Here is a 14,306-nt window from a genome sequence, read left to right on the forward strand (position 1 = left end):
AGAACATTCCAAACATATGAAGCTTGTTTGCTTTTGACACTCAACACTTAATCAAATTCAACATCTCGAAGAAGGGCTCTACATTTTGTGCTATTAAGAAAATGTTTAAGTTTAGTTGTATCTGCACTACTCATCAGAACTCTCATTACATGTTTCACCTTCCCTATATTCAAACATCGTCCTGGTCATCAAAGATAATTCAGTGCATCTCAATCCTGGTGCTTAGGTCTCACTGCTCTTAGTGTTTAAGGCAATTTCCTGCTGCCATACACTTGGCTTAAATAATGGGTGATAAACATTCTTCAGCAGCACTTGATGGCATATTGAGAAAATAATGCACTCATTTGAATCAGGGGTGATGTGGCAGAGACATTTAAAACATGAATGACACTAAGCCATGAGAATCAGAATTAGTTGAGAAACTGCTATGCAACTGCAGTTCATGCTTTTAAGTATGTTCTCAAAATTAAACATTATTTTGAAACATAAAGGTAAATAAGTCTTCCGATCTCATTACTTATATAGCAATGTTTATTAGGTAAAATACACATGCACAAATAAAAATTTTAATGCTGTATTTTCATTCATTTTGTTCCTGATGTTGTTTTATGTTTAAATTAATTTTTACAAAAAAAATAGTCTGTTTTAATGTTCCAAAATTTAAAAAGGTCCACCAGTAAGGTAAAAGACTATAACAGACCAGAAAAACTGCATATAATATATTTAAGAGAACAAAATTGATAGGTGTTTTCATATGCTAGATTTGCCAATTTAGCAAAATGACACCATGGTTCAAAGAATCATTTCCTCAAATGTAATGAAATCTGACAACAAAAGGTCATTACAAAATTTACAGTAGATGAGAAATCTACTGTATTTCTTCTTACAGTGCTAAGTGCTTCACAAAGGGAAGATAATACATTAGAACATGTCTTTGTCATAAATATAAAATTTTATTTCATCTGCTATAGCAGGCGTGTATAAAAAGCTATAATTCTATACACATTTCTTTGGATCAGCTTCTGTCTTGTGAATCACTTAAATGTAATTCACACTGCAGATACAATTTTCAACATTCCAACAAGAACATTTGAGTGATTATATAAGAACAACACAGGCAAAGTAACACATAAACTTCAAATTAACTTGCACAAAACAAGCATTACGTGTTTAAAATACGTGCAGCTACAGTGGTTTGTGGCTTTATTTACAGTGGTGTAGCAGATACATGACTGGAGTGAAGCTAAAGAGTGGTTGGGTAATAAAACAAAACAAAAGTCTTGGACACATTGACTCTAAGATAATCACTTGTCTTGCATCTTTTCCAAAATGGGAACAATCATGTCAAACTTGGGCCTCTTGGCTGGGTCTTCGTTCATGCAGAGCCTCATCAGCTTGCAGATGTGAGGAGAGATGCCTGGTGGAATGGTTGGCCGGAGTCCCTCCAGAGCAATCTGAGCAGTGGGAGGAAAATTATGTGCTGTTTAAGTGTCATGTACAGTGCATTGCAAAAATATTTCACACTTGTCACAAAACTTTTAACATCTTGTTACACTATGTGTGGCAGAACAATCCCCAGAACCAAACTCAGAGTGGCAGAATCAAGGTGTTGGATGTTTTTCTTCAGCAATAATAGTCAGAGTTTATTGGAAGTTGGCTGAAGCTAAATACGGGGCAATTCTATAAGAAGCCAATATTGATTCAGACAGGCCCAATACAGCTGATGCAACACCGAACGCTTTCTACAGATAAAAGAACATTTTAAAGACAACGTAGCATTTTTTCAGCTTCACAATTATGCTCTAGTTTGTGTTTGTATAAATGTCTAACTGAAAAACAAGGAAGTTTGTTGTTCCTGTGAGGTAAGAAATTTTATATTTCAGAGGATGTGAATAATTTTGCAATGCACTCTGAAAAATATAGAGTTTGAGCATTTGGTGTGTTGCTACCTTCATCCCTATCTCCATGTTTGAGAGATCAGCAAACGGAACCTCTCTGGTAACCAGCTCCCATAGTAACACTGCGAAGCTCCACATGTCAGCAGATCTTCTGTTGATGTCTTCTGGCTTTTTCTGCAGTGCTGAAAGCGGTAGGAAGGAGAATATGAGAAAAATGAATGGAAAAGGAAGGAGACAGGTCTGGGAAGATCCAATGGGGGAATAAATACCTTCAGGGGCCATCCAGGCTGGTGAGTACATGCGCCCAGGACACTGGAAGGAGAATTTAGCATCCGCCATGCTTATTCTGGCTGTCATATCCTCATCAATCTGTAAATTAAACACAATGGGTAAAGACTCATCATACATAAAAGTGCCAAACAACACAAGGATTTCCCCTGTTTGCTTATACACTGTGCCTACCACAATTATTAGCGCATTTAATGTGTACAAGCGGCTACAATAATGTTTTTTATGCAGCTGCTGATCCCCAAATGCCCCTTTTTTATTTCAGTTGTCCAATAGAAAGTTTTGGATATTTAATTTTTCCTCACCTTCCACACTGTTCTTTACAAAATCAATGTAATAGTCTTGTATTTCAGTTTCAGTTATTGATGATTAATGTTGTGACTGAGGATATAAGTAAGTTTAGGAGAGTAGTCATTTTATGTAAGCCATTTCCTGACTTATTATGACAAGTGCCAGAGAGGCAGTAGAAAATCAGCTGTTAACTGTTTTTGGGGTCATGTCATATGACCCCAAAAACATATGACATCTGGTGCCTTACCATGATATATTTACTATTGAGGTAAAGCCGGGAAACCATCGGCTCTAAGGTGTGGAGGAACGCCATCCCACTCGCGATGTCCAGGGCAAACTTGACCGCTTGGCTTTGGTCAACCACCAGAGCTGATGAAGACAAAGCGAGGGACAAAATGTAAAACAACAAACTAAGAAACTAACAATAAAATTGATATTCAAATGTTATGGATGTCAGTAATGTGTATGCAAATAGGGTTATATTTGTATGCAGATGTATCTCAATAAATTGACAAGACGAACAGCAGCTGTACTGTGCAGCTGTACCGTACGTACCTTGAGCTTTCCTTTGAGTATAAAAAATGTATTTATTGTTATTTGACTTTTTATTATTTTTCCCTTTTACTATTAACAAAATTGTGGGACAAAAATATATATGTCTTTGTGTCAAACGGTCCTGCACATCTGTGTGCTTCTGTGGGGTTGGGTGGACACATGTACATCCTAAACCTGAATTTTATTGGTTAGTTTACTTTTGTTTATTTGGTGGCTTGGTGCTCGTTCTGTAAGCTAAATGTGACTGTGCAGTGAAGCTAGCAAAAAATGAGTAAGCAGATTCTTAAACAGCTCAGTCTAGTCAAAATGTTTGCAAAGAAAAAAAAAAGTGTAAATCAAGCAAAAGTCGCTTCACTGGGAATTTCCATCTTCCTCCTCCAGTGGGTAGGCTTTTTCATTCCTGTCTGTATTATTTCTACAAAAAAATAGGCTATGCAGGCATGTAAGTGTGTGTGCGCCATTGTGCATGTTGGGCCTTGTGTTGATTAGGTACACTGTTTCTCTGTGGCAAATGCATCATGCTCATGTGCCCTGTATTTGTGGAAGTTAGGCTTGTGCTTGTTTGGGGATGCGTGTTGGGGATGTGGTTGTGTTCATGTGGGTCAGGTGCAGTGATGGTGTTGTGCATACTGTCTGATAATGTCCTGTTGGTACCCCGGATGAGGAATAGCCCGTACCCAGAATATTTTGTGTGTGCTGGCTCTTGAAGCGCTCACCCCAATTGGAATGTAGGGTTATCACTGTTGTTTGTGCACTTTTTTTCTACCACAGATTTTCCTTCCACTCAACCTTTTAAAAATGTGCATGAACAGAGCACCCTGTGAGCAGACTGCTTCGTTAGCAGTGACTTTTTGTGCCTTACCCTTCTTGTGGATACTGTCAATGACCGTCTACTAGACACCGCTCAAGTCATCAGTCTTCCACATGATTGTCTAGTTTCACTTTTTGAATAATCTTGTTTCCCTTTTATATGTTTATGTTCACTACTAAAATACATAAACACTTTGAAGAAATTAATACTTGTTTATATGCAAATGGCTGCACAGTGGCGCAGTTGGTAGCACTGTTGCCTTGCAGCAAGAGGGTCCTGGGTTCGATTCCCGGCCGGGGTCTTTCTGCATGGAGTTTGCATGTTCTCCCTGTGCATGCGTGGGTTCTCTCCGGGTACTCCAGCTTCCTCCCACAGTCCAAAAACATGACTGTTAGGTTAATTGGTCTATCTAAATTCTCCCTAGGGGTGAGTGAGTGTGTGTGAATGGTTGTTTGTCCTGTATGTCTCTGTGTTGCCCTGCGACAGACTGGCGACCTGTCCAGGGTGTACCCCGCCTCTCGCCCGGAACGTAGCTGGAGATAGGCACCGGCAACCCTCCCGACCCCATTAGGGACAAAGGGTGAACAGAAAATGGATGGATGGATGGATATATGCAAATGTAAGAAAATAGTTTGGTTTGAACTGAGTTATAGCTAATCTAAGCAGAGGTTTTATAACCTGAGAAAATTAAGACAGCAAATTTCCTTTTTTGTACTTGCACGTAAAAACAAATGACTTACTTGTGCCCTGATGGAGGATGGTGTACAGAGATCCGTATGGCATGTAGTGGGCGATGATGATCGGATGAGGAGAGGGAGGGGACTGACATGCCCCAAGGACAGGCAGAATATTTGGATGAGAAAAGATTCTGTAATGGTAAAAAGAGAAACAAACAGCTAAACTCAACTCCACTGTGTTAACATAAAATTATACTTCACTCAAGGAAATAAGAACAAAACTGTAAAAGATATATTTAACAGTACGCTTGTATGATCTGGAGTCCTTTTAAGTTAAGTTTTACACCTCATTAGCAGAAACACTTTCATTTTTTGCAATATCTACCCAAGTTAAGCCAAAGTGCTTTTATTTAAACATAAGTTCTCAAAAGAAAGCAAAAGAACTGAAGCTCACATTAAAGTAAGAACACAGCTGCGCTACTCAGTCTCTCCAGTGGGGTTTCTTTGACTTGGTTAGTTTAAAGGCTTCTCTCATTTTTGTTCTGTGTTTTTTTTTCTTTTCTTACAGCCTAATGAGTCTCAAAGATGGGAAACGCTGATTAAACCCAGTCCGGATGGTGAAAAGTAAAACATGCATTTTATGTTATGCATTGCTAATTGAATGCAGTGTTCTTTGCTTTCAGATGCATGCAAGCTGCACAAACAGCCGAGAATATGGTTTATAGACGTGTTTCGGGGTTGAGCAAGCTGAGTCAGAATGGTTTAGTGTCAGCACACTAAAAGTTTAAGTTATGTTTAAATGTCATGATAACAAATCCATGCAAAAAATGCACAAAAGAAAACCAGACATCACAGTTAGTGAGGTCAAAGAAAGTGTCAAAGATGTGTGTTTAACCTTTTTTTGTTGCACAAACATTCTGCAACCGAACTGGAGTGAACGTCGACCACTGACTCCAAATAAAACCGTTTTTACATAAACATGATTGTGAGTTCAAATGTTCACACTCTCCACGTTTTGTATGCATACTTTTCCTTTCATAGTTTTACATTCATTCATTATTCACCATGAATATAACATTTATTTTCTTCCATTACTGATTTTGTTCTTACAAAGTGGAATAATTACAAAACAGGCAAGTTCAATTATTTTTCTAAACTTGATTTTTGTACACAAACTTTATTGTTCAAATGCAAATATTCATCCAAACTGGTTAAATGTCATGTAGTGTCACAGATCTGCCTTTTATGCCTAGTCCTTACAGTTTCCAACGGTTTAATGTCATCCTGCTTTATCCATTCCAAAATCAATCTAGATGTGTGTTTGGGGTGATTGTCCAACTGGAACATACAACTATGTTGAGGTTTTGATCTTCTAAGTGTTGATTTCAGGTGATATTTAAGAATTTGATGAAGTCTTCCTTCTTTTTTATTCCATTCAATGAAATAGCACCACAGCATCATATTACCACCATTGTGCTTGACAGTTGGAGAAGCATTCTTAGGTTTGAAACCACTATCATGACTCTCAATCACAACTACCGTTCAAACTTTGTCTCATTTGACCATATAACGTTTGAACTTTTTTGTAGTTTAAGTTTAACATAAACGCTTACCAATTCTGCCAAGAGGAGTGAACAAACCCAAGATGATTGGTTTGGCTTACTGGTGTGTAGTTTCTCTGCTATATATTTGAATCTGCATGTATAATTCTGGCCATATGTGAAATAGAGAAAACCCACAATAAATTCACACTTGTGCAACCAATTCAAAAATGACTGAAGTCGTTTTGTTTTTGTTGTTTGCGACTGTTCAAGCAAATAATTAAAATTCCTAGATTAATTGAAAATGAATGGCCGGTATATGTAAACTTGTGATCATAAATTTATCTGATAATAAACACCAACAGTCTAGTTGTACGATAAATAACCTGAGTTTGGGATGCTCCTCGTTAAAGTCTCTGCTCTTCCTGGTGGTCCAGTCTCTCACGTGCAGCACCTTCACCACAATCTCATCCCCTTGCCACCGGCCCTGCCACAACTAAAAGAAGAGCACACACTCCAGTGATCAGCCGGAGGAGCTAAAAAAAAATACTGTCAATCAGCAGTAAAAGCAGCTGACCTCTCCGGACTGGTTCTCATTGATCTTTGCCAGAAGCGAGAGCTGCTTAAAATCAATACCGGCTTGCTTATTGAGGGTGCCGTTACCTGTGAGATGAAAAACATGAATAAAAAAGCATGAATCCTAATTTCGCATCATATTTTGATCTTATTTTATTAGACAAATCCTACTCACGGGGTCGCGTTCTCATTGTACCCTTCCAGAACGTTTCCTTGTATGGGATTTTGGCCATGTTCTGGCCCATTTTCTCTGCCTTTTCTAAAATAAGCAAAAATTAAAACATTTAAAATATAAGCGTAATGTTCTTAATTTGCCTTTAAAGATTCTTTATCTTAGTGAAAATCTGCTGCAATGTTTAAAAATCCGTAAATAAAAAATTCTGACCTTGCAGTAGCTGTTTTAGGTGAGGCTTGGCCTTATCCAGAGGTGTCTGCCCATACCTGTTACATATACACACCTGGGCACCATGGGTTACCAAGTCCTAAAAAGAGATACAACACTAGAATTACAACAAAATTAAGAATGTACTGATAAAGGAAGCAGGTCTTGCTGCAGTAGCAGTTTCTGCCCAGAAGAGGGCGGTTTTTCACCAACAGATGGAATCCAAAAAGGGGTGTGAAAAGTGTGTGTTTTTGTACAGTGATGCACCTCTGCAACTTCATCGTGGCCCCAGAAGCAGGCGTAGTGCAGCGGGGTGTTCCCGTGCTCGTTGACTGTATTGGGGTCCGCTTTGCACTGAATCAGCTGTCATCATAAAACAGAGCAACAAAAACACATGAGAGAGAGAGAGAGAGCATTTCAGCATATAAGCTGTTTAAGAAAGCGAACCTTAGCCACAATGTCCCTGTGTCCGTGGCTTGCAGCCAGATGTAGAGGTGTGTCATCTCCACGGTTCATCACGTTGATTCGAGCCCCTCTCATGATGAGCATGTCAACAACGCCACTCCTCCCTTCCCTGCATGCCCAGTGGAGGGGGCTGAAGCCATGGTCGTCTCTAACACACAAGACAAATGGAAAATATGAGAGGAAATGGAGCCGGGATGTCGCATCTTTACATTTATCTGGTCATCAAAACAACCAAACACAAAGAGACGCAAGTGAAACGCTTAACTGCACACTAGAATAGCTCAAGTTAGTCCACTTTGACGTATACCTATATCGGCTTCGATAGTCCAACTGGCCTGAAGGATTTTCTCTAGCAGGTGCTTTTGTTCTGTAAATAGGGCCATTACCTTATCAGTACCCTGGTAATGGCCTCAACGCATCTCACAGTTGCACAATTGTTCCTTAGACTTCGACTTCGACTTCGACTGACTTTGTTGTCATTTTCAACAGTATAAAATATGAATATAAATCTAAATATAAAATATAAAGTGCAGGACTGACAGTAAAATAGAAGTTATTTAGCTCTGTACATGTGCAAGGTATAAAGTGGAGACCAGTTTTTGAGTGCAGTCCAGTTAAGAGTTCAGCAGTCTGATGGCAAGTAGGAAAAAGCTGTTTCGGAACCAGGTGGGCCTGCACCGGATGCTGCAGAACCTCTTTCCAGAGGGCAGCAGGGAGCAGCAGTCACCTATTTATCCTCCACAGCACAAAAGGCTGCATGCAAATTTGCATGTGCAAAGTCTCCCAGATTGCTTTTGCTTACACTTTTTGCATGATTTTTTTGAGGTGGATCAACACAATTAATTTGGTTAGTTTATTTCTAAACTGTCATTTTAAACCCTCTTAGCTTTATTTCAAAGAGAAACATTACTAATTTCTTTTAGAAAAACCTTTGCATATTTTTTGAAACAGATTCTATGTTTTGCAAACTCTATGTACATTTGGCAAAATGACCTGGATAATGCAGCACAACATCATGGATCAGCTGCAAAAGGTCACATCTCTCCAAAAACACTTCATGTATGCTTCAAAACTAAACTGAAGAGCACTACCTACAGGAGACCTGATCTCCTGCAGGTATCATAGATACCCACCCCCAACATGGACTATTCACACTCCTACCTTCTGGCCTGACGGTCAACGACCACATTTACAATTGAAGAAGGGATGCTAATTTGAGCCATCAGAGTCGTCAGGGTGGACTCCGGCCTTTTGGCCCTGGTAAGCCGATATAGGAAGGACTCGAAAACTGAGCTATCCTAGTGTTAACTGCAGTATGGAGAGAGTCTCCATTCAGGTAGTAACATTTCCAAATGAGTAGTAGGAACAACTAATTTTTAAAATAAATTAGGTATATGAAAGGTTAATGCTTTCTCAGATAAAGAGATTAGAAGTTCTGAACTTTTACAAGAGGGAAAGTAACACTTTCAGACAGACATATGATCATTCCAGTCTACCATAATGAAAAGAAAAAATCATCAAGGTTCGCCTCACCTCACAAGTGTAAATAATGTAATAACTTTAAAAATAATAGGAATAAATTTGACTGTCTCCTTTAGAAGAGCAGAGTAATACTCTGGCAAAACTTAAACAGATCAACGTCTAGCAGAAAAACAGACGAGTACAAAGAAAGCTTCAAAAAGGTAATTTTTTTGAAAAGACGTCTCCCAAAGCAAAGGCATTGTGGTGGGATGATCATATTAAATATTTACTAATGATGTGGAAGAAGACAGAAGTAGCATTGTGAGTTCTGATGCATGGAAAACAAGAAACACTGCTCTCTCAAATGTGATTGTACTGTATTAGTAAGTGGCCTAAAAAAAGAACAAAAAATGTTGTTTTTCCTTTTAGGTAAAAAAAAAAAGCACATGCTTCTATGCCTGAACTTGTCTTTTGCTCTCATCTTAATTGAAATATGCTTCACTTGTTGTGGAACAAGCTGAAAGCAAGACACCCCACATACCAACCAGAATCAGCCCTTAAAAGCACAGCTCTACATCCCCCCAAAAATTTATCTCTAAGCTCTTCCTAAGATTTTGATATGTATTTCTTCAAATGTCACTGCTGTAAAAATACTGTGAGAAAATATGTGTATTAACTTGACCCTATATGAAAACGTATTTGCTCCCTAAACCTAATAACTCTTTGTGGCATCCTTAGGAGCAACACCGGTCATCAAGCATTGGTAATAACTGTCAGTGAGTCTTTCACATCGCTGTGGTGAATTTTTGGCCACTCTGCAGAACTGTTTTAATTTAGACATATTGGAGGATTTCCCAGCATGAACAGACAGCGTAAGGTGATGCCACAGCATCTCAATCAGATTTAAGTCAAGATTTTGACTAGACCATTGCAGAATTGTAATTTTTTTTTTAGCTATTCAGATGGGAACTTATGCTTTAAACGCAGTATTTCAGGTGACGAATAATAATAATAATAACATAATTTTGGTTTAAATTTATATAAAACAAATTATATATTGTCTATATATTATATATTGTCTATTCTCTAATAGACAAGAGAATTAATTTTTATAAATATATTTTCACTGCTAACTTGATGCTGAGTAAATTACATTCAGCCTTCAGCCTGTAGTAAACACATTTTAACAAAACCATAATAACATTGATGACTGTGTAAGAACGAGGAATTATATGTTGCCTACTTCAAGTTGTCAGACAGATTCTTTTGGCAATGATCATACGTAGATGGTGCCAGGGAAATTAAGTATAAAAGCCTTCCTGAATGTATTTTTAATACTTATAATGTCCTGAATATGGCTAAAATGAAAAGTTAGAGTATATCTTATGGAGCGTCCTGCTAACAAAACACTCTCTGTGAGGTTTGCTCTTTGGCACAGGTTCACGCACCCACCTCCTACTAATCTTTATTTAGATTTCAGCACATGCTTCCTCTCTGTGCCTGCAGCCTCTTCCCATCTGATGATTGGCCCGGTGATAAATACTTCTACACAGGCTGGAATGCCTGCTAACATGTCCAAGGACGCACACAGTCACGGTGTATACATGACCACTTCCAGTCTGCGAGGAGCCAGGCTGTCACCTCCACTGTGGGCCCAACGGGTCAGCTCATTACACCGACTAACCCAGAGTCTCCTGGCTGCTGGGGTTTCTCACAATGCCCTGCGAAGCCACAAACTCTGCTGTTAGTTTAACAATAAACTTCGAGGGGGTCTTTCAGCTCACACTGAAGTGAAAGAGCAGAGAGGCTCATTCTCTGTCAGACCTGATGTAGCAGCACTGTGGACAGACAAGTCATAGACTAAACCACCCTGTGGGCTAAAAAAAGTAACAAGGGAAAAAAAAATGCAAGAATGACAGAGTGGAAAATACTCTGAGCTACACATTCCTTCTAAGTCTGCCTTTTTTTCATGTGTTTTCCTGTGTCACTCGGTTCTAGAGGCAGAGTAGTTATTTAATGCTTCGCTGGCTGCTCTTAGGCGCCTCTTTCGGTTCCAACTTATTATTCCAACAACACATAAAGCCTTTATTCAGCGCTTTGGGTGCTCTGAGCAGGACAGAGGCGGCCGCGCCACATAGTTGAGCTTCCTTAGAGTAACAGCCAAAGAAGGCCTTCATCATAATGACTGCTTATTCATTTGTTTATGTGTGACTCTAGGGGAGCTGCCTAAGAAGTTCTGTCAGCGATGGGCTTGGCCCTGTATGGAGCTAAGAAGAGGAAATGGACTTGGCTGCTGCGTGGTTGGCCAGCAGCTCCGCAAACTGTACATATATGGCCGGGTCCAAGAATGAGATAACCAGAGTCTTTATTTAAAAAGTTTTCTTACTCCTTCTGATGAAGAGAATGTGAAAAAAGGCAAGAGTTTTAGAATTGAACAATTCAGAATAAAAAAGTTGGGACTTTTGATTTCTACAGTTGTACTAATATGCACTGTTTTATGTACTATGTTATTCAACAAATTAGAATTGCCAATATATACCCCCATAAACAGGGCTATGATAACAATTTGTGAACAGAAGCAATCTGTTGGGGCCATAAACAAGGATTTTAGGTTCCCCTTTAGTAAGCTAAAGAAACTTCTCAGCCATTCAACTCTTCATAAAATCTAAGCAGCGATGCAAGCCAAAGCTCTCTGAGCAATCACAATTTTAATATCCAATATGGTATCCACGGTTACAAAAAAGGCAGCAAAAGTGGTTCATAAAAAAGCTATTTATCAGCAGATGTGGGTTTATAGTTTTCAAACCAGTGGGGAACAGAGTTCTGTGGGGGGAAAAAATAACATGGGGAGCACGTTCACTTAGTTTTAACGACTAAAATCAAAATAAAATTATTATTATTTTGTATTGCTAAAAGTAGTTAACTACAACAAAATCCTGGTGTTTCTGGACTTCCCTATTCCAGGTGTAACAAACTCACACTTTGTGTACCAGCAATATTTTCAGCGAGAGGGATTTAGTCAAACTGCATCTAACATAGATGGAAGTGCCAGCGATGCTGAAGTTCAAAAAGGGAGAAGGAATGACCGTACTGACAGGTGAAAAACACAAAATGAGGAAAATTTGGAAATATCATAGCTGATGTTATCACAAATTTAATGATTTTTCTCATATTGTTTAGTTTTAATCAGAAAGTTAAAGTTTTGTTTGTGCAGATGAGTTAAGTTTAGCAACATTACCAGTAAAAAAAACAAACAAAGCAAGTTGTGTAACACAGCAGTAATATCCCACCATGTAAACTATGTGTGTATTTTTAACAACAATCACTCTGCATGTTGACATGCACGTACTTGCCCATCCTATGAAAAGACCACCAGTTTTTGCAAGACATGTGTTTACCTGTCATTGCACAAACGTCACAGATGAATTCCAGCATCCAGATGGACCAGAAATCCCTCACAATGCAAACATTAGGGACTGACATAGGAACCTACCCTAAGTTGAGGTCATTCTCTGTGTTGTCCAGCCACAGACGGACAGCCACTGAGTTCCCTTCTCGACACTGTGTGAAGATGTCATCCATGCTTGTGTTGTAGAGTGGCTGTTTGTTCTCTCAGTCTCTTTAAGAAGCAGGGACATAGAGTCTGTAAAAGGGTTTGAGAATTCCTTAGGCGCAATTTTCTCTTCAAGAAAAGCACCACGGTTTTTTTTTTTTTTACAAGTAAATAGAGAAGAAAATCGTTTGAGCCGAACTTGAAGTTCAATCATATCAATCTCATAGCCATAGATTCTGGAATTCCTATATTTTAAACCAACCATGAGCTATTATCTTCAGTTGAAAGAGGAAGAAATAAATGTATTGTGAAGTCAACAAATAGTTGGACTTTCCAACATTTCCTCCTTGCTTTTTCTTTCTACGTTGGCTCGGATGGGCTGGCCCCTCTGAATCATAACCCCTTGTTGCTTTATAACGAATTAAACCCACCACAAAACTTTCAGCATAAACAAAATATGAAGCATTACTGCGTAAATTGAGAGGAAGTGTCGAAAGTCTTACCAGTTGGGATCTTGAGGAGTTCGTTTTTCCTTTTTTTCCCCCCTCCCCAGAACCACCACCGTCTCCTCTCCACTGGTCTCTCTGAGTCCACGCCCCGCTTTCCGAGTTGATGTGGGCTCCAGATCTCCCCCTGGCAGCCACGTCCTGGGACAACGACCCAGCGACGCCCCCTGCAGGAGGCAATGCAGCGCTGCCTTTGGGTCATAAATAAATGTTTGAAATTTAGGAGAAATAAAACTTTTAAAATACACAAGGGTTTTTAAAAAATATATATATATTTTTTTATTATCTGCAGTATGATCCACAAACAATCATTGGTCCATTTAGAAGGTATATCTTGGTAGAGTCGACACATTTTTGTCTCTGTAATTGCCTTTATTTTTTTGTGGCATAGACTCAAAAAGGTGCTGAACTTGATACATATCAGTATGTCATCACCTGTTGTGAATGGCTATAATGGGACAAAAAGGATTGCAGACCTTTTTGTAAACCGAAAATTGTAGTTATGTAATGCAAATAACTGCCATAAAAGGTAGAAATCAGCAGGAAATAATCACATAATAACAAAATGGTAAATACTTGACAATGAAAAGCTGTAGTTTATATAAATATTTCACTGTGTTTCTCCAGAGTCTGCTTTTATTCGGGAAGTAGAGTTGCACAATGTAGCATAGCAATAGCCATGTCGACATCAGACTCTGCAATACAGCAAACTCAGAGCACTACAATATGTGGCAAGATATTATATTTATAAGAGTCATGGTTTAATTTTATAACATATTCAACTCTTTGGGTGTACTCTAAATCACCTTAATGTCCACCTAACCAGTATCTGAGATAGTAAAGGTCATGGTCAGTGGTAGATATGTAATGACCAAGGAAGAAAACTACCAAAAAATGTAGGTTGATCATTATGAGTTTAGTCAAATTGCAACTTTATAGTAGTATCTTTATTGCATACTTTTTTAGGTCAGTGTTCACATTGATTTTTAAATTACATTTAGAAAGATATTCTCAATGCCACTATTCAGTTATTTAAGAAAATAGCCAAAGGTGTAATATATTTGGGTTCATGTCTTAGAAAACTCTTCTTGAAGGTGCAACACAGACATAAAGATAGATGTTGCGACCTTGGTTCTTTATTGCACTAACCACAACAAATTTAATGTGAAATATCCTTACATGAACTAGTAGGAATGTCAGTAACCACAATAACTCCTCCCCTAAGTAGGCTGCCAAGAACCAGGATCGATGTGCAATATATTATTGCACATTATTGCACCAATGTGCAATAATGCAATAATG

At 38.6% G+C, this 14,306-nt stretch overlaps 1 protein-coding gene across 2 annotated transcripts; it reads right to left on the reverse strand.

The window, feature by feature from the left end:
* Positions 1-614: 614 nt before the first annotated feature.
* On the reverse strand, positions 615-13,131 carry ilk (integrin-linked kinase). Of its 2 annotated transcripts, none has more exons than XM_032575462.1 (13): positions 13,002-13,131; positions 12,439-12,588; positions 7,467-7,632; positions 7,287-7,382; positions 7,023-7,119; positions 6,813-6,896; positions 6,639-6,724; positions 6,448-6,557; positions 4,584-4,711; positions 2,725-2,846; positions 2,168-2,267; positions 1,950-2,080; positions 615-1,454 (listed from the first exon to the last, which is right to left on the reverse strand). In XM_032575462.1, the coding sequence occupies exons 2-13, from the start codon at positions 12,525-12,527 to the stop codon at positions 1,305-1,307; spliced, it is 1,359 nt and encodes a 452-aa protein (XP_032431353.1). In that variant the 5' UTR covers positions 12,528-12,588; positions 13,002-13,131; the 3' UTR covers positions 615-1,304. The 2 variants fall into 2 exon arrangements, with proteins under 2 accessions (XP_032431353.1, XP_032431352.1); XM_032575461.1 differs by having other exon boundaries at positions 1,253-1,454; positions 12,439-12,564; positions 13,002-13,106.
* Positions 13,132-14,306: the final 1,175 nt, after the last annotated feature.

The sequence above is a fragment of the Xiphophorus hellerii genome, chromosome 11, assembly GCF_003331165.1.
Source record: "Xiphophorus hellerii strain 12219 chromosome 11, Xiphophorus_hellerii-4.1, whole genome shotgun sequence".
NCBI classification, from domain to species: Eukaryota; Metazoa; Chordata; class Actinopteri; order Cyprinodontiformes; family Poeciliidae; genus Xiphophorus; species Xiphophorus hellerii.